The 26,200-nt window shown below is 40.7% G+C and overlaps 1 protein-coding gene across 1 annotated transcript in view; it reads left to right on the top strand.

Annotated features, from left to right (window-relative positions):
- The window catches only part of LOC126091953 (transportin-3), a 211,400-nt gene that overhangs the window by 16,320 nt on the left and 168,880 nt on the right, over window positions 1-26,200 (top strand). Inside the window, exon 4 of the mRNA XM_049907291.1 lies at window positions 23,304-23,459. Within this exon, the coding sequence (XP_049763248.1) occupies window positions 23,304-23,459 (156 nt within the window). The remainder of the gene's footprint in view (window positions 1-23,303; window positions 23,460-26,200) is intronic.

The raw sequence follows: 26,200 nt of genomic DNA, 5'->3' as shown, positions 1-26,200 counted from the left end.
TGCATGCCCTCGGGAAAAATTACGGCCGTAGTTTCCCCTTGCTTTCAGCTGTTCGCAGTACCAGCACAGCAAGGCTGTTTTGGTTAGTGTTACAAGGCCAGATCAGTCAATCATCCAGACTGCTGCCCCTGCAACTACTGAAAAGGCTGCTGCCGCTCTTCAGAAACCATACATTTGTCTGGCCTATAAACAGATACCCCTCCATTGTGGTTGCACCTACAGTACGGCTATCTGTATCACTGAGGCACGCAAGCCTCCCCACTAACGGCAAGGTCTATGGTTCATGGGGGGATGTACTACTAAGTCTTCTTAATTAGATAATATCAAAACTGATCTCTGGTTGAGATATTGCTGCAAGGCACAGTAGACTCCTTGTAACGTCACTATAGGTTTGAGTCTCTTCCAGTGGCTCATCGCCGGCAAGATTTTTTTCATCTGCCACCATTTGACAGTCTATAGGTGCAGCTACTAGATATATATCTCAAACTTATGTCAGTATTACGAAAAAGATAGATTGCTACTCACCATGCAGTGGGCCAGCCAGTGTGTGTGTGTGTGTGTGTGGGGGGGAGATTGCACATGTGGGTGTGGGCTATGTCGGATGAAAGCCATTCTGGCCGAAAGCCTACTTGTTTGACCGTCTTTTTGTTGTGCCTATCTGCAATTCAACATCACTAGATGACACATAGCAATCTATCCTTTTCATAATATTGTCACTATTTCATATTAAATTTTCAATTGTCTGAACTGAAATTGTCTTAAGATTTTATTTGTATACATTGGTGACTTACAAACGTTACTCTGAACATATTTTAGGTTCCATCCCAAGATATGACACATCTTTTCAGATACTATTTCAGACTTCTGATTCAGATTGTTAAAGATGTCAATATCGACATCATCATCCTTCCAATAACTGGTCCATCATCAGCAAACAGTGCTCTGTTGATGTTTCTGTCTCTATTGTAGTAGATACGAAGATCATTGTCAGTGTTAACAAATCCTAGTGAAATCAGATAATTTGAGACTTTCTCATTCCAGTTCTCTGGAGATTGTTTTAAGCCATATAATCTTTTCTTCAGTTTACAAACACTATTTTTAAAATTGCTGGATGTGTTAGGTGGATTCATTTAGATCTCCTCTAGCATATTGCTGCACATCAATTCTGTATTTACATAAAAAATTATTTTCATTCTATTTGTAGCTACAAGACTAAGAAGCAGTGTGATTGCTTTATAACATCCATCTTGGTCTTTACCCAGTACCTAGCACAAGTTAAAGGTTTTACATTTTTTGGAAGTTTTAAATGACTCCAAGCTTTGAATTTTATTAAGGATTTGTATTCATCAGACATGACTCTATACCAGTTTCTATCTCTCAATGCATTTGAAATAGAAATATCTTTAACTTTGCCTATTATGCCAAAGTTTGCATTATTATAGTGTTGCACAGGATCAATTTTGTAGTATGGAAATTGACAGGTTGCCCAAGGTTACATTGGTATGGTAGTTTTGGTGGCGAGAGACTATTTTGTGTTATGTAATCAGCCGGCATGTTACAATCTTCAGATCCATCACAGAATGACTCATCCGATATCTGGTCTTCTCCTGGATACTCTATTTCATTCTTCGTCTCTCCAGTGCAAATCTTTACTATAGTAGCTTCTTCATTACCTTCTATTCTTTCACCAAATATGACATTATCAGAGATAACAACGTCCTTCTCATCAGGTAGGTAGATTCTGTAACAGGGTGAATCCAAATCTCATCCCACAAAGGTTTGTTACTTTCTTTAATTTCTTTTCAGTCTTTCTTTGTTTGTGATCCTAGACCATAACATAGCAGTCACAGCCAATACTTCTTAACTTAGTTAATATCTGTTTTCCATCCTAACCACAATTCATGGGACTTTGCCCTTTAATTGAACTTCTTCCAATTTCACTTAGCATAAAGATAAATAAGTTTTCGATTCATCCCGCAGATTTTCATTCAAGTTTCATGCATGTATTGCTGATTGTGTTTGACAACTGTCCGCATTTCTCTTTCAGTTTTACCATGTACATGTTATTGGTCTTGATGTGAAAAACTCGACGTTCGTGTAGAAACTTTTTAATGAGAGCATTCTTCATTTCGATCCCATTGTCTGACTTTAAACATTTTTTTTTCTGAAACTGATTTTTTACTATTCTCATGAAAGTTTCTAATCTGAAAACAGCTTCCTCTTTAGTCTTCAGAAACGAAAATGTTCAGAAACAGGAAAAATCATCTTTGAACGACAAAAAATACACCACTCTTCCTAACGATTTGAGATTTATTTCTCACAAGTCAACGTGAATTATGTTCACAGTACTTTCAGCAATCTTCATATTTGTTAAATGACATTTGTGATGTTTGCTGTAGATACAACCAACTCACAAAAGATACAACCAATTCACATTCATTCATTTCAGTTTTCAATATGATCAATGCCATGTCTTCCTAAAGTGTTTCTGAGGTATGTGACATTTTGTTGTGCTAACGTTTCATGCCACATTTTCTTTGAGGTTATTATCAAACATTTGTTTCATTCTTTTGTACAAAAAAACCTTTTTTACTGTTGTCACTTGCATCTTCCTGTTGCTATAGTTTCCCGATAGACTGAGATGTCCACACTTGCAATCTTTACGTAGTCTGTATTGAAGACTTTAATAATATATAAAACATTTTCCAGAACTAAATCATAACACAGTCCTCCATCAAAGACATCTTATTCTACATCTGCTACTCCAATTCCTTCTTATTTAGTAGCATCACCAATCAACAATGTAAATTGATTTAATTTTATGTAATTTGTTAACTAGTCCCTTCTAAATGTTGTGTTGCTGTGTGCCAAATCTTGGTACCAAATGTTTTTCCCCCCTCCTGGCCTGGGGGTTTGAATAGGCCCGAGGTATTCCTGCCTGTCGTAAGAGGCGACTAAAAGGAGTCTTGCACCTTTTGGCCTTTATGTGATTGTCCCCTTTAGGGTTTGACCTACATTTTTCAAAATTTTCTTGAAGAGCAAGCCAATTGGGGAAGTGCACCTGGCATGGTGCATCGTGTCCATCTTGCATTGAGATCTTTAGCCCACTTTCTCATCGTAGCATTGCAGTCCCACTCATCCTCCATCTCTTGGGCGAGGACACCTTCCTGGGTGCGTTTTCCTCCACCCACTATGCAGTCTCATTTTCTGTGCTGACAATGACCATGGAATTCTTTGCATCTCATATCCAGCACGGTAGCCAGTTCATTGTGGTGGGGCTGCTGTGCACCCTGTTGGTTTTGGTCTCCTGACTACACGGGGATCGCTCTGCTGATGCGTGCACAGGTACCTCCCCATTTATGCCAAGAAGTGGTCATCCTGCCTGGTGGCTTTTGCTGTAGCTGGTTGGTGCCTGTGGGGAGGCCCCCTGGTTGGAGTGGGTGGCATCAGGGCAGATGACGCGCGATGAAGCATACCACAGTTTTTTGTAGAGCATTTATAGGACAAGTTTAGGGAGGTGGATGGCTTGTCCAAAATGTGGTCAGGGTCAGTCTTGATAAACATCCTCTGCCCAGTCACAGGCATTACTCCCTTGCAACAAGCTGGGGGATGTTTGTTACCATGATGCCTCATAAGAACTTAAATGTGGTCCAGGGACCTTCTTTTGCAGTCTTGACAACAAGCTGTGCCCCAACTTTGAGCGACGAGGAGTTCATTTCGTCCAGCGCGTCTATCGGAGTCCTAGGGATAATCAGGTTGCCACCGGTGCCTTCATCTTGGGCCCTTCAAGGGTGACACATTTCCCAAGAAGTCAAGGTGATGGTCTACTACTGTGATGTCAAGCCATATATCCCTCCCCCAATGCGGTGCTGGAAGTTCGGCCATGTGTGTTCCTGCTGTACTTCCAGTATCACATCTCGAGATTGTGGATGTCCATCCCATCCCAATACTCCATGTGCCCCACCTCTCATTTATGTCAACTGCGGAAAGTATCATTATCATTCCCCTTGCTGACCAGACTGCAGGATTTTACAGTGAGAAGGGAAAATCATGGAATACAAGACCCTTCTCACCCAGAGAAGTGTAAGTCTTCTTCAGCTCCTCTCATTAGGAAGGGGTCCATTGGGTCACTCTGTTCCCAGGTTTCTGCTACTATGAAAGATGACACTGCCCAGTGGCTGAAGTGCCCAAAAGCAGCTGGTCCTAGGACTTCATGATCATCCTTTGTCTCAGAGACAGAATCAGTGAAGCCTTCCCAACCAGAGAAACCCAAGGATCAGTGAGAGAAATCCAGAAAGAAGATGCCCAAACCCAAGGAAATTGCGGTGGCACCAACACCACCGCTGCCTACAAGCTCTGCGTCTGTGGATGAGGTGAAGATTCTGGCATCCACTGAGGACCTAGATCTCGCCAGACCCTCAGACACAATGGATATAGCCTGTTCAGGAAATAAGTCGGTGGCAGCAGGTGACCTGAGGTATAAACTACCTCATTGAGTGTTTCATGCCTTCCCAGTTTCACAATCGCATAATCCTGTAGTGGAATTGCGGCAGGTTTGTTTCACCACATGGCTAAGCTATGGCAACTGTTAAGCTTTACACCTGCTTTCTGCATTTCCCTCCAGGAAACCTGGTTCCCAGTAATGAAGACCTCTGCCCTTCGTGGCTACAGTGGATCTTACAAGAACCGTAGCGAATATAATAGTGTGTCAGGTGAAGTTAGCGTTTATGTCCTGAACTCGGTATATAGTGAACCTGTGCCCCTTCAAACTCCTCGTAAAGCTTTGGCTGTCAAGATATGGATGACACAGGAAATAACTGTCTGCAATGTACATCTCCCTCCAGGTGGCCTGGTACACCTGAACATATTGGCTGCACTGATTGATCAACTCCCTAAACCTCTCCTACTTTTGGGAGATCTTAACCCTCATAACCCCTTGTGGGGTAGCACCAGTCTCACTGGTCGTGGCAGATACGACGAAAATTTACTGTCCCAACTTGACCTCTGCCTCATAAATACTGGGGCCACCAAATGTTTCAGTGTATCTCATAGTAGTTACTCGGCCATTGATTTATCAATTTGCAGCCCACGACTTCCCCTTCTATCTACTGGAAAGCACATGACGACCTGTGTGGTAGTGACCTCTTCCCCATCTTCTTGTCATTCCCCCAGCATCATGCCCATGGACACATACCCAGATGAGCTTTAAACAAGGCAAACTGGGTAGCCTTCACCTCTGCTGTCACCGGTGAATTCCCCCACATGGTGCCATCATTGTTGTGATTGAGCAGGTCACTACAATGATCATTTCTGCGGTGGAAAATGCGATCTCTCGTTATCTAGGATGCCCCCGGCAAAAGACAGTCCCTTGGTGGTCACCGGAAGTCATTGAGGCAATTACAGAGCGTTGACGAACTCTGCAGCGACATAAGTGGCACCCTAGAGCACCTATAGCCTTTAAGCGGCTCCGCGCCGGCGTTCACATGCTTATAAAATAATGTAAATTGGAGTGTTGGGAGAGGTACATGTCAACCATTAGGTGCCATATGTCACCTTCCCAAGTCTGGACGAGGATCAGCTGTCTTCCTGGGTACCAGACCACAACAGGTGTCCCTGGCATTAACATCAATGGCGAGCTCTCTACTGACACAACCACGATTGCCGAGCACTTTGCTCAAGTCTCTGCGTCAGAGGACTACCCCCCAAGACTTTTGCACCATCAAACAGTGGATGGAAAGGAAAGTCCTCTCATTAACTTTATGACACAGTGAACCCCATAATGTCCACTTTACAGAGTGAGGGCTCCTCAGCGCTCTTGCACATTGTCTTGACACAGCTCCTGGGCCGGATCAGATACACAGTCATATGATTAAACCTCTCTCATCTGACTATAAGCAATATCTCTTCGTCATCTTCAACCAGATCTTGTGCGATGGCGCCTTTCCATCACAATGGCGGGAGAGTACCACCATTCTGGTGCTAAAACACAGTAAAAATCTGCTTGAAGTGAATAACCAATGGACCATCGGCCTCACCAACTTTCTCTGTAAGCTGCTGGAACATAGGGTGTGTCGACCATTGGGTTGGGTCCTAGTCACGTGGCCTACTGGTTCCATGTCAGGGCGGCTTCCGCCAGGGTCGCTCTACCACAGGTAATCTCGTGTCCCTCAAGTCTGCCATCCGAACAGCCTTTTCCAGATGCCAACACCTGGTTCCCGCCTTTTTTGACGTACGTAAAGCAATGACACGGCCTGGCGACATCATATCCATGCCACATTGTATGAATGGGGTCTCCGGGGCCCACTCCTGATTTTTATCCAAAACTTCCTGTCACTCCATACCTTCAGTGTCAAAGTTGGTGCCTCCCATAATACCCTCTTATTCAGGAGAATGGCCTTCCACAGGGCTCCATATTGAGTGTATCTCAATTTTAAGTGGCCATTAATGGCCTAGCAGCAGCTGTAGGGCCATCGGTCTCCCATTCTCTGTAGGCAGATGACTTCTGCATTTCATATTGCTCCTCCAGTACTGGTGTTGCTGAGCGGCACCTACAGGGAGCCAGTCGCAAGGTGCCGTCATGGGCTCTAGCCCATGGCTTCCAGTTTCCAGCCGCGAAGTCGTGTGTCATGCACTTCTGTCAGTGTCATACCATTCATCCGGAACCAGAACTTGATCTTAATGACGATCCACTCACTGTAGTGGAGACATATCGATTCTTAGGACTGGTTTTCGAAGCCCGATTGACTTAGCTACCTCATCTAGGTCAACTTAAGCGGAAGTGCTGGCAGCACCTTAATGCCCTCTGCTGCCTGAGCAACACCAACTGGGGTGCAGATCGCTCTATGCTACTGCAGCTATACAGAGCCCTTGTTCAATCCCACCTTGACTATATGAGTCTGGTTTACGGTTCGGCGACACCCTCAGCGTTGCGTTTACTCCTGCACCACTGTCGCATTCATAGTTCTCCTCAGTATCCGAATTACCGTATCTTTTTCCCACCCACAGCAGTTAATCTCCCGCATCGGCGGCCAAGGTCACGGCTCACGATTGCGGTTCTTGTGTGATCCCTTCTCTCTGAACTGGAGTCCTTACCTTTACCACCTCCTCTTGAGGTCCATTAATGTACACCTCCGTGGTGTACACCTCAGCCAAAGCTTCGTCTGGACCTTTTGCATGGCCCTAAGGACTCCGTTAACCCCGCCGCTCTCGGCTGTCACTTCCTCTCAATTCTTGAAATGTTCTGGGGCTCTGAAGTTGTTTCCACCGATGGCTCAAAGGCTGATGGTAATGTTGGCTTCGCCTATGTCCACAGAGGCCATATTGCACAGCATTCCTTGCCCACTGGTTGCAGTGTTGTCACTGCAGAGCTTGTGGCCATATCTTGTGCACTTGAGTTCATCCGTTCCTGTTCTGGTGAGTTGTTTCGTCTCTGTTCTGACCCCCTGAGCAGCTTACAAGCTATCAACCAGTACTACCCTCGCCGTTCTTTGGTAGCGAACATCCAGAAGTCCATCTCTGCCCTGTAATGGTCCATTCATTCAGTGGTGTGGACCCCAGGACACGTCGGAATCGGAGGCAACGAACTTGCTGACAGGCTGGCGAAACAGGCTACGCGGAAACTGCTCCTGGAGATGGGCATCTCTGAAACTGACCTGCGTTCTGCCTTATGCCGCAAGGTTTTTTTGGCTTTTGGAGACAGAGTGGCGTAACAGTATGCACAACAAACTGTGTGTCATTAAGGAGACTGTGAATGTGTGGAAGTCTTCCCTGCGGGCTTCTAGCAGGGAATCAGTTGTCCTTTGTTGGCTCCACACTGGCCATACGTGGCTCACACATGGTTACCTCCTCCGTCGCAAGGACCCACCTCAGTGTCTCTGTGGTTCCCAAATGACAGGACAAATTTAACTTTCCCAGCACCCTATCTTCGGTGTTGGGCGACAGTGCCTCAACAGCAGCTTTAGTTTTACATTTTATTCGAGAGGTTGGGTTTTATCATTTAACATCTTCATTTTTGCTGCATTTGAAATAGTGCACCACAGACTTTTCATGCTGGCTTGCGTTGACAGTGTTTACTTTGTTTTGATATGAAAGCATTGTGGGACATACTGCATAGTTCTGTCACATTTAATCTATCTTCTTCCAGACACAAACCTTCAAATAAGGGTCTAGATTTTTGTTGGATGCTGCTATATTATCCCAAGCAGTACGGAAGAGGTGAAGCTTCAGCATTAACATTCCAAAAATTCACAACATAATCCAGCTCTCTTTCACAGCTTCGCCTTTGCTGCTAAATCTTCCATGTATTCTTGAATCTGCACACAGTTTTGAATAAGTAACTTACTAAAGTAATATTTGTAATGGGAGAAATTTCTCTGCAAAGCTTCAGTTGTTAAATCTGATTTCTAACTTTTTAAAGCAGCATTTGACTAGAAGATTTAAGATTTGCTGTTTTCCTGGTGAACTTGCTGCTGACATTCAACTCTATAAAATTACTGCGCAATGATCTTTCTCACTCCAGGACTTTATATGTTGTTCAGTTTCTCCTCCTGCTGGTTTAATTCCTGTCTGGTTGATATTGAATATAATGTCTTTGACTTAATGTTAAGTCTAGTTTGAATTGCCAAGTGATGGTAATTGACATTTCCATGTTGAGCCTCTGACAAAATTCCCAATTGCAACTTAATAGAATCCATTGATAAGTCAAAAAATGTAGTTAAAGCACATAACTGGTTTTGCTGCTGCCAATGTGCTGGCTGATGCTACTTCGGACTACTTGTTGATGTGCAATGCATCACTGACCTGTTTGTGTTCTCCTTTATAAAAATGGACGAATAATTGTGTGTCCAAATTGTTGTGAATTGGCAGGAGCCAATTCACGGAGTTTGGAGGAAGCCGAAAGGCACGCGATTAAGCTCACGCAGGCTGGCGTGAGGTCTGGAACAGGTCAGAGAAATAAGACTAGCAAAACAAGAGTAACTGGTAGAATACTTAACATTAATCCACAATTGGTGAACATCTCTCGTTACTGTACAGGCTTCACAATATTAATTATCAAATGCTATGGCGCCTTGCTAGGTCGTAGCAAATGACGTAGCTGAAGGCTATGCTAACTATCGTCTCTGCAAATGAGAGCGTATTTGTCAATGTAGCATCGCTAGCAAAGTCGGCTGTCCAACTGGGGCGAGTGCTAGGACGTATCTCTAGACCTGCCGTGTGGCGGCGCTCGGTCTGCAATCACTGACAGTGGCAACACGCGGGTCCGTCGTATACTAGCGGACCGCGGCCGATTTAAAAGGCTACCACCTAGCAAGTGTGGTGTCTGGCGGTGACACCACACAAATTTCTTCTCTTTGTGTATCCAATTTTCTGGTTTTAATGATAAATATTTATTTATATGTGAATCTAGGCTTTCCCAGCATTTATTGCTGTTGAAAGTTTCTCGAGCTTCCATCCTGGTAGCTACATTCAGATTCTGTAATGTTTCGAGGAGGTGATGAGAGTAACACCCATCGAAACATCGCTGAATTTGAGCATAGCCACCCAGATGGAAGCCTGAGAAGATTTCAAGATTTCATCACAAGTAAATATTTGTCGTCATTATTTTAACCAATTTTGACTGAAGATTTTGAAACTTGGTCATCACCAGCCACATTGGGAAGGCCTTATAGAATACGATAAACTGCTACTTAGTATGACCCTCGAATCTAAGAAGCTGTTAAGCCAAATCAGGTGTGTCCTCAGTTACACATCACTCATCATTTGACAGCTTGACCCTTACGGAGGCAACAATACAGGAAGCCTTTGTGTACAGGGGAAAGTTATCAGGCTCTTTTCATGTATAGCATGATTCCTGGTTGTATGTTACATCAGATTTAGACTTAGTAATAATTTATTTTTTTTCGTGACTAATACTTACAAAGATTGGTGTAGCTCAGGGGAGTTCGTTAAGTGTCAGGGTTTTTGCTGTAGCAATTTGAAGTAGCAACAGTAAGAAGTCCAATCAGTTGTTCTTGTAGCCAATTTTCCAATCTCCTACCCATAGTTCAGTCTTTCAGCCAATACTCACGAAACGGCACTGTGCAGACTGGAGACTCGGCCAGAAGCTACATGTTCTTCATTTGTCCCTGAGAAAAGATGTGTGTGTTAATTTAGCCACATGTGTTGTGTTTTTAATATGCTGACCTTGTGACTCTGGACACCATTATCAGCTTTAAGGAGACAATAACATATCCTTTCTCTCACGTTCGATGAAAAAAAGCACAAGAACTTTCAAGGCTCTTAAACATTTTGAAGTGGTTCAGTGGCAGGTCCTGGATTGCAGACAGGTCTTCTTTTGTAAACCTCTTTTGATCCCAGCTAGCCAGTGGCTGTATAATTTATGGATCGCAAGACTTATTATCTAAAAATGTTTGACAGTGTTCACTTTGGAGGTATTAAGCTAGTTACTAGCTGCTATAGAGAAAGTGCCACAAGTACATGCAAGAAAGCTGATGTTCCATCACTTTCCATTAGGTGAAAGTTCCTTATGATATATCATAAGATAAAGTTGTTCCCCCAATTGCCAGTATTTAAACTGTTTGCCCTGACAGTATCTGACTACATTTCACTGTATCAAATAATTGTGATAAAACCTTTCGAGATTTTTGCAAAGGAGTGCCTCACAAATTTAGGATTTGTGAACACGATCATCCTCATCCAAGGCTCTTAGTGACCAAGTGTATATTTAACTTTTTGACATAGTCAAGGAGATCTTATACACCTGTTTGTGCTTTTAGACAAGAATTTTCTAAATTTTTAAATGGTCACCGTAACTTTAGAGACAGGCAGGCAGCAGCTCTCACTACAGAGCGGCAAGTTAAGTGTTCATCTTTATCTGTGTCTTTATTACATTTCATGTGTGTTTTTCTGTTTAAGAGGTTTAATCTCACATTTTTTAAGGCTGAATTCACTCAGTTTGTAGTGCAACAGTTGCTCACTGAACAGCCAGCTACATAGCTCATTAACGTATTAGCACCTATTGGTGACACATCAGGAGGGTAGAAAGTTGCATATCTAGGATTCTGTCTGCTTTTATAGTTTACTTCTTCAGTTAGTCTTGCTAGGATGGTTAGGATGTTTGCATGCTGTGTGCGGACACAGGAGGAGCCGGCTGCAATTCGAGAACAACTGAATGTGCTTTAGGCTACTGTTAGTCACCTTCAGGCTCCTGCCTTGGGGTGTGGCAGTGGCACTTGTTTTGCCCACAGACTCTATTTCAGAGGTACCTCCTAGTGTACCTGATGGAGTGGATCTATCCTCACACCGGGGTGACTGGCAGGTGGTAAAGTGTTTGCATCGCTCAAGGTCGAGGGTCAATGTGGAAACTGGCCACCTGGCCTCGCCCATTCGCCCTGTGAGTGAACAAGTGGCCGCTACTTCAGCAGGGTCTGAGCAGGCATATGGCAAGAGGGGTTTACTGGTTATTGGGAGCTCCAACGTACTACAGAGGTCATTAGGCAGATAGCACTCAGGGCTGGAAAGCAAACCAATGTGCACTCAGTACATCTGCCAGGGGGCCTCATCCTTAAGATGTGGAAGCAGTCTTGCCTGTTGCTGTCAAGTGTACAGGGTGCAGTCATCCGCAATTTGTAGCTCACATCGGCACCAATAACACGTCACATGGGTTCTGAGGCCATTCTCAGTTCATACAGGTGGCTGGCGGAGGTAGTTATGACTGCTGGCCTGGCCTGAAGGGTGCAAGCAGAGCTTGCAATTTGCAGCATTGTTCAGAGTTGATCGGGGTCGTTTGGTTTGGAGCCAAGTGGGGGGTCTCAACCAAAGGCTTCATTGACTCTGTGATGGTCTTGGCTGCAGATTTCCAGACCTGCATTATTGTGTGAGGATTTGTAGAACTTCGTTTGAAAGGTCAGATGTGCAATACACAAAGGAAGCAGTTACTCGGGTAGCAGAGTACTTGCAGAGTGCACATGAGGGTGTTTTGGGCTAGACGATAGTTTGAGGTCCTCTAATGGACACTCATCAGTCGATGTGCAGTAAACTGTCGAAGTATTCATAATAAAGTTCCTGAATTTACTGCCCTCCAGAAAGTTCTCATGCTCAAATCGTTCTTGGGACGGAGAGCTGTCTGAAGCCCAAAGTGGAAAGCTCTGAGATATTTAGCGAGTTGTGGAATTTATATTGGAAAGGCAGATTAGAGACCATAGGAGGAGGAGTGGTCATTTCAGTTGGCAGAAATATTCTCTCTCTTGTGGTTGAAGTTGAGTGTGACAGTGAAGTTATCTGGTTGCATGTACTATGTGTAGATTAAACAAAGTTAATTATTTTATGTTTCTACCAGCCACCCGATTCCACTGTGTCAGTACTAGAGTCATTCAAAGATAGTTTACAGTCTGTAGTGCATAAATACCCAGATCATGCATTACTAGTTGTGGAGAACTTTAACCTACAGAGTATAGACTGGGATACCTGTGGATTCATTAGAGGCGATACAGTCATTCAGTCAGTCAGGCGAAATATTTTTGAACATTTTCTGAAAACTACTCTGAACAGCTAGCTTGGCAGCCCACACAAAGTGGAAATATGTTAGACCTTGTAGCTACGAATAGGCCGGACCTTATCGACAGTGTCAGTATAGAAACGGGTGTTAGTGATCATTATATTTGTCATTGTAGCAACTGTGGTTATGAAAGTTAATAAATCAGTCAACAAGACTAGGAGAGTGTTTGTGCTAGATAGTGCAGATAAGCAGTTGTTAGAACATCACTTAGACAGTGAACTGACTTCACTTAGTTCCGGTAAGATGGATGTTGAGGGATCATGGGCAAAGTTAAGCAGATCGTAAATCGTGGTCTGGAGTGTTCTGTGCCTAGTAAGTGGATAAGGGCTTGAAAAGACCCACCATGGTTTAATAATGAAATTCGTAAGATGCTGAGGAAGCAGAGGCTGTTGCACTCACGGTTCAAAAGAGAATGCACAGGTAACGGCAGGCAAAGTTTAGTAGAGTTTCGGCCATCTGTGAAAAAGCCTATGCACAAAGCACCCAACTACTACTGTCATATCTTAGCAAGGAGATCTGACCGAGGAAATTCTGCTAATATATAAAATCGCTGAGCAGGTCTAAGGTTTCCATTCAGTTCCTTGTTGACCAATATGGTGTGGTAGCTGAAGATAGCAAAATGAAAGCCGAAGTTTTAAATTTCACTTTCACCAAGTCGTTCACATAGACTCGCACAAATATATCGCCATTTGGCCATGGGACAGACTACTGTATGGATGACATAATAATAACCGTCCTCGGCATGGAGAAACATCTGAAAGATTTGAAAGCAAATAAATCACCAGGTCCGGATGGAGTCCAAGTTCGGTTTTTCAAATAGTACTCTATGGGATTGGCCACTTACCTAGCTTTCATTTTCTCACCCAGCACCAAGTTTCAAGCGACTGGAAAAAAGTGCAGGGACTCTTGTAAGAAGGGTAAAACAATGGACCCACAAAAAACTGTAGTAGGGAAGGTGAATGGTTGACTTCAGTTTATTGGGAAAACTTTAGGGAAGTGTGGTTCACGTGTAAAGGAGACCGCATATAGGATTCTGGTGCGACCTATTCTTGAGTACTGCCTGAGTGTTTGTGATCCGTACCAGGTCAGATTGAAGGAAGACATCAACGCAATTCAGAGGTGGGCTGCTAGATTAATTATCGGTAGGTTCGAACAACAGATAAATATTTTGTAGGTGCTTCGGGAACTTAAATGGGAATCCTTGGAGGGAAGGTGATGTTCCTTTCAATTTAGAGAACCGGCATTTGAAGCTAACTGCTGAACGATACTACTGCTGCCAACATACATTGTAGCTATTTAAACTGCGCTGGTATCTACTAACCTTGTTTCTCTCAGAAGTTTAAAACATGTTTTAGCCCCAAACCTAACCCTAATTTTGCCATTTGTAACACATTAAAAAAAAAACCAGTGAAATATTTGTGACAGCAAAGATAGTTAATGTAGTTCCTTTTTGTTTCACATGCAAGTGTTTATGCTGTGCTTAACCACAAGATTGTAATTTGTGACATGTTCGGAAAAAAACAGTGAAATATTTGTCATAATGAAGGTTATTATTATAATTGGTGCATGTTTCATTAGTTGAAAATTAAGATATGCTATTAGGTCCCTATATAATCACAGCCTACTAATTTGTAACATGTTCAGAAAGTAGGAATGAAACATTTGTGGCAACGAACATTATTAATGTGATTCTCCTCGTTCACTTGTAGTAAGGAATATAAGCTGCATTACTAGACCCCAATGTCAGCATAACATCATGATTCATGACATGTTCCAGGAAAAAAAACTATGAAATATTTATGAAGGGTAGTATTATAAATGTAATTTTTGCAACTGAAACAGTAAGGTCCCAACTTAACCTAGATCTCAGGCTAAGCTATAGGTCACTCTCTCACCTCAAGCTGGTTTTTTAGCTTTAAGATTCGATGGCTTCACCAACTCACAAACATACTTTCATGTCCAAACATAATGATCACCTCATAGTGACTGACATAATCAAGAAAAATAGTTGAATATTTATGGCAACCAGTAATATTAACAGCATTTCTGCTCATAATATATGTATCAATTACCAGCAAAAAGAAAGCAAAATTGAAACTGCAACACCATTTATTCATTTAGATTGTACAGCAGTGTGCTAAAACAAAAATAACTCTGATTAATTTCAGTTTGTTTCCTCCACACACTTTCGAAGAAGCAGCTATTGAAAGCTATCTTGCAGTGTCTTGGCCATGCAGGGACCATTTAACAGCAGCCTATGTGCCCTCTATGGTATTTTTATGGACACCTGTCTTTGAATCCCTGAAATTCAGTTGATTGTTATTGACATTAAGGTGCAGGAGACCTTCATTTTTTTGACATTTATATGTGGAGAAACATTGTGATACTGCCATTTTTTTGTGTCACAGTATTCTCTTTATCTCATCTGTAAGAGAACAGCTTTTGAATGGCTAGGTGTACGGAGCGAGGTGGCGCAGTGGTTAGACACTGGACTCTCATTCGGGAGGACGATGTTTCAATCCCGCATCTGGCCATCCCAATTTAGGTTTTCCGTGATTTCCATAAATCGCTCCAGGCAAATGCCAGGATGGTTCCTTTGAAAGGGCACGGCCGACTTCCTTCCCTGTCCTTCCCTAATCCGCTGAGACCGATGACCTCGCAATTTGGTCTCTTCCCCCCCAAACAACTCAACCCGTACTCTGCATTCCTGGGGTTTTTTGCCCCCTCCAAAAACTACTTCTCGCAAAACTGAGATTTATCAGTCTTAACAGTCCGCCCTTCACCACTAAGTTTCTCATACATTCTTGCGCAGATTTCTGCAAAATTGTCTCCAGTCAACCACAGTTTTCTTGACGAAATCCAGTTCTGGGTATATAAACTTTAGTTTACACTCATAAACCCATAAATAAGGAAATTGCAGAATGGTGCTAATTTCAGTCTTGCTTCCAGAAAGCCAAGATTTTTTTCTGATAGAACACTTCGGAAAGTGGCAGTTTTTGCTGCACTTTCAGATTCCATACACACGACTCTTAAACAGCCATTTCCCCACCACATTTGTTAGATCTTTGTGTCCCAGCAATAAATCCATGAGGCATGCATGAGTGGATGGCATCACTGTGCAGAACCAAATTACTTTAATCGTTTCACTTTGTAGGATTCACTGCCATAATCGCAAAAAAATTCTGTAAAGACTGTTAAATACATCAAACAAGATCACGGTTTCAATTTCGGCACTAGAAATACATTACTTATTTTTCTCACCTCTCATTGGTTACGTGAAACTATCATTGCATTGACTGCACAAAATTGATGCACTGCCAACCTATGAGTAATAGATAAACACTGATGTCACTGCTGCTGGCTGTGACCTATAGTTTAACCCGAGGCATTGTGATATCTGTGGGTATGCGCAAGCTGACATTGCAGCCAGAATAGCCCATGAGAGACAGGTGATAATTCAGTCTACCATTCCGTTACAGCCCACAGTTATGAAGAAAGTTGGGGATACAAAGCAACAAGCTAAGACACGTGAAGCCTACTACAATGCCAAGACAGACATCTAATTACTCAGATGGAAAGAGGTGGCCCTAACAAAGACTAGGCCATGGTCCTATGACACACGGCGGTTTTTTACATGGAGAAGCAGCTCCAGTTGGTAGTTCTTGGGTGCATCCCGATTGCATTGAATCACATCCTAATTAACAGTGTTGTGCATTCAGAAAGAATGAGCAGATTAGTGACCTACCATCTGTATCAGGAAATGCACAAGAAATTTTGTATGTTATCTGGACTCCTACCCAAACTATTAGGTACAAATATTTCCAGGTGTTTCTGGATGACTCATTAATAAATACCTCTCAAAGATGACTCAACCACTTTTCTTAGAAATTTCATTAACGTAAGTATTGTGCCTGTTATTTCGGACACGCAGATACACACAAGGCTGAACACTTATGGGAATCGGCAAAATGCCGTGAGCAGCGAAGGTAATGGGCAAGGGACACTAAATTATTAGTGTGTGGATAAGTTGAGAATTTGGGTCTGATGGGGGGCATGCTAGGGTAGTCCATGCAGTTGCAGTGACCACTGTGTCCGGATGGCGTAGTGGTCAGATCATCTGCCTAGAAAGCAGAAAACCTGGTTTCGAATCCTGGTCCGGCACAAATTTTCAAATTCCCCCACTGATTTAAATCAAGCCCACTTGCAGCCAGTGTGTCTAATTCCTTTTGACTCATGTCATTGGTCCTCCTTTTTTTTGTAAGAGGTTTAATCAAGATATAACTTTTCATACCTTTTAGCATAAGCATGCACATACATATAAAAACAGTGTAGGTGCTAATGGCCTGTGTGTTACATACCCTAAACTCAGTTGTATCCATCAAGAGTCCATGAGATAGTGGACCTGGTTTATGATAGCATTAAAGCTTTATTAGCAAACACAGCTTTGCATGTTGTCCTTGATGGGGAGACTTTGTTGATGGTGTGAAAGTGGTTACTGAAATGTGTATTACAGAAGTTTCACACTTCAGGACAAAAATAAGTGACCCATTGGATAATATCTGAACTCCATGTGGCTTTTTGCAGATTGCAGCAACTCCTCAGAATGTATAAGTATATAAAATGTGTCTTGCACTGCTCCATATTGCTACCCATGGAATGAAATTTTAATAGTAGTTGATGAGCAAGAAGGCCCTTCCAGAAGGGGAGAGCTGTCTTTTAATAAAAAATAAATAAAAAATAAAAAAATATGCTGTATATTAGAGTTTTGCCCCGAGGTTGGATTCCTTCACCACCTTGTGTCATCAGTTGACCCAGAATACTTGGAAGATATTGCATTTTCAGTTTGGAATCCAAACAAGGAAAGAGTAAAGGTAACCACTCACTATATAGTTGAGGCTGCAAGCAGAGGTGCAATGACAACCTGATTCAATATGTAGATATGGCTCATAGTGTATTTCCTGTAATGTGTTGTCAATGGGGCCATATATGTTTCCCATTACAAGGAAATTTTTTTATTAAGTTAATTTGAAGTGCCCGCTTGATGGAGTGGTACCGGAATAGTTATGTTTGGTTTATTGACGTATGTTCATAGGGACAGCAAATTACGAAGAAGCTTGTTGCACACTTTTACATGCCCCCTCTGTAATCATTATAAGTCAGCTGATTTCATGCTGCTCCAGAATGTGTATGGTTGCTGCCAACATTAGCTATGTAACAGTGTTCTGTGCCTTAATGATAAGTAGCCATTGTGAATACAGTGTTGTGCATAGTGATTGTTAATATTATTTACAAAAGTGAGTAAAGATACTGTACCTGGTCCTCGTAGCAGCTCGCCATCAACTCTCATGACATTTCTGTGATGGGTGAATCTATGACATATTCATTTCTTCTATAAGCAGTAAGGTGGCTGCTCTGAGAGGAAGTGATTGGGCTTGTTATCAGTGCAATTATTAGTTATCAGCAAGTATTACTCCAACAGTTGCTGAGTAGTGCAACTGTATAGCAGTCAGTATGGCATGAGCCTTAACGCAAAATGAGGCAAGTCATCAAAGGAAAACATGATGAAGAAATGGTTACTGATCTGCAAGTGATACTGGACACTAGAGCACTTTTTTGACCAGGCTGTTTGCAAAAATGTTCCAGGCTGTATTAATGCTGCAACTGCATGTCTTATTCTTGCTCCCTTTCTAACACAGTCAGTAATGACAAAAGATCTGTAAACATTTGTTTGCCACATTTTCCTTGCCCATTGTTCCCCATCTTGTATGCAGATTCACCTCACATTATCTGCTACTATAATGAAGCAGTGCTAATCAGTTGCTGCTGGAGTACCTCTTATCATCAGTGTTTTGCTATCATTATTGCCACATACTGCCAGAGCGAATATTGTAATAGAGTTAATGGGGACCACTCTTATCAGACTTGTATCTTACATCAAAGACAGGCCCTGTATATGACCTCCATATAATTTGATTAACTGCGCTCATTGTACCCAGTGATTCTATCCTAGCATGCCTGCAATGTGTACTAACAGAGTACAGTGTTGAAACAACAGACTACTGTTACACCGGATCAGTCTAGTTTCTTATCGTGTGGAACACACTAATTTTTTCACAGTTACAACACAGAGCTTTAAGACATTGCCTTTTACATTGCTCTGTCATTGTGCCATGCAAATAACATACTTCCATGTCTTGTGTTCGAAAATCTTCAGTTTTCATTATTTTAGATATGCACAGCAATTTTTAATTTGGTGTAAACAGTTGAGTACCTCATCACCCACCTTCCAAACTCCACAGTTCTGTGGCAAAACTAGCAGGACTAGCACTCCTGGAAGAAAGGATACATAGCATAGCCACAACCAAGGGGATATTTCCAAGGTAGGAGATGAGGTACTGGCAGACGTAAAGTTGTGAGGACAGGTTGTGAGTTGAGCTTGAGTTGCTCAGTTGGGAGAGCACTTGCCCACAAAAGGCAAAGATCCTATTAAGTCTTTGTCCGACACACATTGTTAATCTACCAGGAAGTTGCAAGATTAACTTGATTCATTATTCACCTTCTTAATGAATTTACTGTATCCTACATGGAGTTCTACTGGATTCTAAAGGCACAGGAGCATATGAGGTTACCTGGGCAACTTTAGTTGCATATTTTGATTCCCAGCTTCTCAAGCATTTAGATACATCTACCAGGGAGATAAAAAAATATCCAGGTCGTATATAGCTTTCATCTTCTGCTACAAAAGTAAGGGCAGTTGGTTTGTTCTCTTGGACACTGATTCATGTTGGAATCCAGGGAAATATGCAGAGCTGAGTAAACTTAATTTGGACACAGGGTGTTACAACATGCTGTGTAGATCACTCACTGAAGTGTGTGGACAAATGAGTGGGAGTAAACAAGGACAGTGTGAGATCAAGTGAAAACTACTACTCTACTATGATAGGTCTCCCTCAGTCACTTGAACAGCAGTAAGTTTCTCTGAGTGTACATAAAACACTGTTTCTGAAGTTTGGCTTCTATTCAAGCAAGATGATCCACCATTTGGCAGTGGTTTTGGCATAGTCATTTCAGTGTATCACAGTTTAATAAAAAGAATCTTCAGGAAGTGAAGTTCTTAGTTCTGCTGATAGGTGAAGTACAAAAAACTAATGTAGTTTTCAGAACCACTAATTCCCCTACCTTTCTGACCTTCCACAGCCTTCTCTCTCTTTCCTCCTTGAAAAATTGTTGAGCAGTTCTGAATGCAATGATAGTGTCTTGTACTGTTGTGTGTTCATCACCTCTGGACATTGTCTCATGACTTTATAGTCTCCTCAAGTGCATTTTCCTTTTGATACATTTTAATATTGTATGGCATATAACTACTTCGAATGGATTTTAGGTAATAATATGAGTGAATTGTGTTTGTAGGGAGTTAAATTGTGTTTTCATTCTGTTAAAAACAGTGGTAGCTTGATCAGCTAGCCCACATACATCAACCCTGTTGTTTTAGCTGTACCTCCTTGTTTTGTCAGTAATCTCGTAAAATGATAATATTAAAATTACAGCATTTGATTACATACCTCCATGGAAACACCTATCAGTTATAAAATTCTGTCTTATACTATCAAAGCATTACCCCTATAAATCTCCAGATATTTCTTCTTCTTCTTCTTCTTCTTCTTCTTCATGGAGGAAATTGCACATCAAAGTCTTTTTATTGACATATGGAAGTATTGACCCCTGATCGTTTGAGGAACCTAAGTAAATTTCTCTTTTCTATTGGTCCTTCTGATCGCAATAATATGTTTTATTAAGTCGTCTCTATCATGACATAAATGTCTGTTAAATGAACACAGTTGATAATTTATTTTCCAAACAATCCAGCTCTAAACTTTGAGTGGCCACATAAAATAGAAGCAGAAAATCTCTTAAAGCTGGATACAGCACTGGTCCGAAACAACTGTTGTTTTCTTGACAAGTTGCTTGATTTAAAGAACAAGTAAATTCAATGCTTAAATTTCATTTTAACAGTTTAGCCCCCATCTGCTCTCCATTTGTTATCCTCATTACTTTAAGCCATGAATGGAAATAGCTTTCATGTAATAAATCAGTAGTATTTTGGAGTTTCCATTGCTTGCAGCCACATTAATAATTGCACATTGGCAAGCCTAACTGGGGGGGGGGGGGGGGGGGGGCAGCTGAAGGGAAGAAATGCAACCAAATGATGTAAGGGCACCAAAAATTCATTGAAACAAAAGTGATTTGAAAACATATGAATTACAGAAAAGTATTATTTCTTTGCAGATGCCCAGTATTTAAATGGTGGTCATGTTTCCTCCTGTCCATTGAAATGATCCTTACAAACAAGGAAAAAGTCAGTTCAGTGTTCCTTGAATATAAATATAAGTTCTAAACAAGAATATAAATATTTATGAAAAAGTTAGATAAAGAGTCCATACTCACCAAAAGTAAGGATTGCGATTGGGCTGCCTGTGACAGATGACTGGATACTTATTCTTGATCGTGATCACTACTTTTGGTGAGTACTACTACTTTGTCTGTCTTTGTTGTATTTTGTACATATTTTTTAGGTAAGGCATTGAAGGAAGTTACTACATCATAAAATTTTACGGTGTATTGGGACATTAAGAACTAACAATTGGGGAGGGTCTTAGGAAACTGGCTGAGACACACATATATGAGAGTACTCCAGTTCCAGTACAAACTGTATATCCCTGCAGATGGCCACTATAACGTGGCTTAAGTGTTGACTGTTGTAGGTATTTTACATTGTGATGTGACAAAATACCCAAAGGGGGTGTGAAAGAATCACATACGGCCCACACAGGCATATATCTTCATAAGATCATAAAATGGTTAATTGTCTGTACATTATAAAGTTGGAGTCAATTCCACTGTTGGTAGAGAAGTTACCCCCTGTCTGCATCAATTAAAATTTGTATTAAATTAATTCTAATCCCGTCCCAAACCCATCTCATATACAGGCTGTTCATATTTGTGGTTGAAAGTTGGATAAATATAGACTAGGATCTTACCTATTAATTTTTGTTTTAGCCCCATTTTGAATGAAGCTATCAAGTGACACAATGGTAAAGGTACTGGACTCATGTGTGGGAGAAATGGGTATCAGTTACTTGTCCACCCACCCTCATTTTAGGGGTTTGTGTGATACCGGACAGGTTGTTAACTTCAAAGATGTCACAGCTGATTCCCTTCTCTGCCCTAGTTTAACCAAGGTACATTTTCCCCATTAGAAATGGGTACAACATTGACAGACCACTAAATTTTGATATAACTGAAAAAGATCTTAGAGTTTACTTTGTAGTGGCTTGTAATATTCACTTAAAAAGGTGTAATTTATAATGTGCTCATTAAATGATTACGCACACACATTGACAAAAGTAAATGGTATTACACAGAATTGGTCAGTTACAGAGACAGCCAACACTTCATTACAGAAAACAGCAGACACAACTTTTAATACTTGTAAATGCATCACAGATTTTGTAATTTGATACAATCATTTGAAATGCTGTATGTGAGATCTGTATTGTATTGAAAATGTACAGCATTAAAATGAATGACAACTATTTATAAATGTCTGGTGAGAATGATGCAGTGTTTAAGATTAATATTGTCCCTCCAGGTATTCTGCCAAACTTGACATAACACCCAGAAGCACACAATTAATCATGCGAGCAAAGAAAACTTCAGAGATCATTGTTTAAGATGATAATTATAAAAATAAACCTTTTAAATGCAACTCATATTGCTGATTTTGCTCAGAAATTATATACCCTCTTATTATTTGTCAAACAGTGAGTTAGTTATATGTTTCTCTGATTTATAATTACAATAATTTCTTATGGTGTGGTTCGCAATACTTATGTTTCTTAAAGCTAGAAACCCAATACTTGTGTAGCCATAAGCCAACTAAATAAAAATTTACATAAAATTTCATTAGATCATTTTGTTTGATCCCTACTGGGCATGGACCTGCTAATGGTAATGTGCACATACCTCATCTTGACCCAAGAGCAATTTGTTGTATATAATAATCAGAATCCACATGAAGCAAGAGATGGGAAAGGGTTTTTGATTAGTTATGCCAGGTTTGAAGAAGAGTGGTAAATTTGGTGGTTAATCATCAGTTTTTACGTCAAGTTATTTGAATGCCTTGTGGCCAATGAATTACTGTGGGAGGAACTGTCCTTGACATCTCCTGTTTAGGGCAGTCTTTCATTACTGGAGTCTTGGAAAGTTTTGATCCATTTGTGGTTCACATTTCCACTCTTAAAATAATCACCAGAAGGTAGTTTCATTGGTTGAGGCAGAGGGTACATATGGTAATCTATAGTTATAAATTATTTACTAAATTAATAATAGGTGATTTACATGCTATTCAAATACAGTTAATGTAAAATCAACTACTAAGTAATGACTTCTCAGAAACAATATCCATTGCTCCTTGGAGAAACACCGTCACAATTTCATTAAAAGCGATTGTGAATACTGGTAAAGGTAACAGTGCATTCTGCGAAATATTATTGAAATAAATTTTCTGTTTGCATTTAACATATTAATTATCTGAGCTCACATTTATGTACTTTTTTTTTTACAGAAATACATTCTTGTAGATATTTGACATTATTTTCTGTTTCTTTATTAAATTTCTATAATTTTGTTTGTCTCTTATGATACAATATTCTCCAATAAAATTATTCTTTGTCTTTCCTTGTAACAGAAAGTGTGTCTTTCAAACAGTGGTGAGAATTCTCAGATTCATATACGAATTCTACGCTGTTTCACCTCGTGGGTATCTGTCCAGGCCATCACGCTGCCAGATGTGGCTGAAAATATGGTTGTAGCACATGCATTTCATGTGCTTACTAACCACCAGGTGAGACTATTGTATTTGCTTTCTTACTTCTGTGTTGGTAAATTACTCAAGTTTTGAACAGTAAGTTAACATTTACTGAAACAGTAATACTGATATTGATTTTATAAAGTGGAGAATTAGTTATACAAGATCTCATGACACTTCCGTCTTTTTGAGAAGTTCCGTTGAATATAACTTTCTCGCAGTATTCCTCAAGGCAATTGCTCACTTTCAGGTGTTCAGGTGATTGATGCTGGTGATAGCTGACAACTAGCAGATGCTACTGTCCAGACTGGCAGTTTTCTTGTCGATGCCATGTCTGTCTGTTGTGCATGCACAGTGGGGTTCCTTTCAAACGGATGATAGCAATGTGTTGATCCTACCAGTGTGCAGAGTCACCAGTGTCACTGTGGTCAGGAGCTGAACCAAAATTAGTTGCTTATGTGGCTCCTCCACCATGTTGTGCCAAAGCTAAAATTGGAAATTCTTATCTTGCTGTATTGAGTATGATGTAGAAAGTGCAGGATGCTGTGCTGCGCTGAGTTGGAGTCCCAAAACTCTATTGATAAGATACTCATTGTAACCAAGAACCCTACAAAAATTTCCAGTGATTGTCTCATGTCAACATAGTGAAAGACTCACATAGCAACCAGTTTTTGTTTGGCTCCTGATCGTCACAGTATCTGGCATCATTGCAATGATCCTACACATGTGAGGAATTACACCCACAAGTTCCTGTTAGAGAGCTCTGGACGTGCAATCATCTTTCTGGAAGCAACTTCATTGCACATAAGACAACTTGGGAATTGGACCTCTATAAGAGATCTCAACAGTTTGAACATTTATAATTGCACTTGCCAGCAGTCACAAGCAGCGTAATGACCAGTCGGCAAATCATAAAATTGTGTTCATCAGACTTCACCGTGAGAAGTGGAAAAAAAGAAAATCTGTAATTCTGAAGTTCTAGTCTGCATGATGTGGTGTAGCAACTAAGACCGTGTGAACTGTTACTCTTGAGAAGCAAGGTGTAAATATAAATGCAGTAAGATGATTTCTGGCATAGAAAATGAATTGGTTTTTAGTACTGTACATGTTCTATAATAATGTGAGTTGAGTATCAGTTTACTTTATAGAGTTTACTCTCTAAAGTAAGTGTGTTTTTTATATGCAAATTAATTGAAATCTTATTCTGTTATAAATTCATTTTGGATTTTTTATTGCCAACATAAATTTATTTGAAATTGTCAAATACTTAAGAGGCTGTCTTCATTTTTATGATACTTAAAACTGCAACGACAAATAAAATCACCAAAAAAGTGTGCCATATGGCACTGTACACTCAAAAATTAAAGTTGTATAAAATAACTGGTTCCAAAGATGTGCCAGAAGAAATAGTACACTACGTTTTACATGAAAAATTTACTCTGAACAAGATGGATGCTGTGTTTATTGGTTGCTGACTAACAGCAAATGCACAAATGAATTTCTCAGTGATGTTCGGACTGTTTCAAAAAGAAGCCATCATGATTTCATATGTTAGTTTGATACTGTGGCCAAGGCATGGGTCCACCAGCTCATCTAATAATAATAATAATAATAATAATAATAATAATAATAAACCCCGTGGAGGCCTGCCAGTCATAAAAGGCGACAAAAAGAACAAACCACTAATAGGGCTAACCCCACTTTTAGTGTGACTAGTTGGTTCAGGACAGAACTAATGAAGCCTCGGACAAGCACTGTCATGGCTGGGGACGACGCTTGAACCCTATGCCCATCCACAATGGTAATGACACTGCTAGCCTCACGGAAAATGATTTACATCCAAATAGAGGTGTTTTGCAGGATATGCTTCCTGCAACCACTCTAGAAGGAAAACAAAGACAGAGGATGAGATGGTCAGATGAAGTTAACCGACACCTCATGTTCTTAGGAACCGACACAACTGGATACAGATCACAAGTATACACAACATTTATTACCAGATACCCAGAATTAAAATTTTTAACAGAACAACGACAAGCTGATCAGATCCGTGTAATAATCAAAAATAACAGGATACCCCAGTCAGAATTAGAAAACATTCAACAAGAGGTACAACAAATACTGGAACAAAATAATGTGCAATCAGAAGAAGAAGAAGAAGAAGAAGAAGAAGAAAATACAGTAATGGACTCAAACATCTCAGAGCAAACAAACAAGAACAGCACGTATAAATTAAACAATCAGAGGAAAACAAAATCTTAAGACAGCCACCAGAAGAAGCACAAATAGAACATAAAGTGACACACATGTTAGATATAGAAGAAAAATTTCAGCTGACATATATAGAATACAAAGACACAAATACAGACATTAGACCATTCTTGCATATACCACCAAATAACCCACAAGTCGAAACAACAATAACAACTATCAACACAATCATACACAACAAAATAAATGAAAATACCACTATGGAAGAGTTACAGCTACTGGTTTATTTAGGAGCACTCACTACACTAAATATACACACTAGGCAGAGATCAGAAACAGCCAACACACAGAAGAAACCCACAAAACCAGCATGGCAACACAGGCTACAGATAAGAATAGAAAAACTGAGAAAAGACATCGGACAGCTAACATAATTTATAAGAAATGAAATATCAGACAAAAAATGAAAAAGGTTAGATAAAATCTCACAACAAGAAGCGATAGAGCAATTAGATGAAAAGAAGCAGAAATTACAAGCATTGGCCAAACGACTTAGAAGATACAAA

Source organism: Schistocerca cancellata, chromosome 7 (assembly GCF_023864275.1).
Source record: "Schistocerca cancellata isolate TAMUIC-IGC-003103 chromosome 7, iqSchCanc2.1, whole genome shotgun sequence".
Classification (NCBI taxonomy): Eukaryota; Metazoa; Arthropoda; class Insecta; order Orthoptera; family Acrididae; genus Schistocerca; species Schistocerca cancellata.
This window is presented reverse-complemented; position numbering and strand designations above follow the sequence as displayed.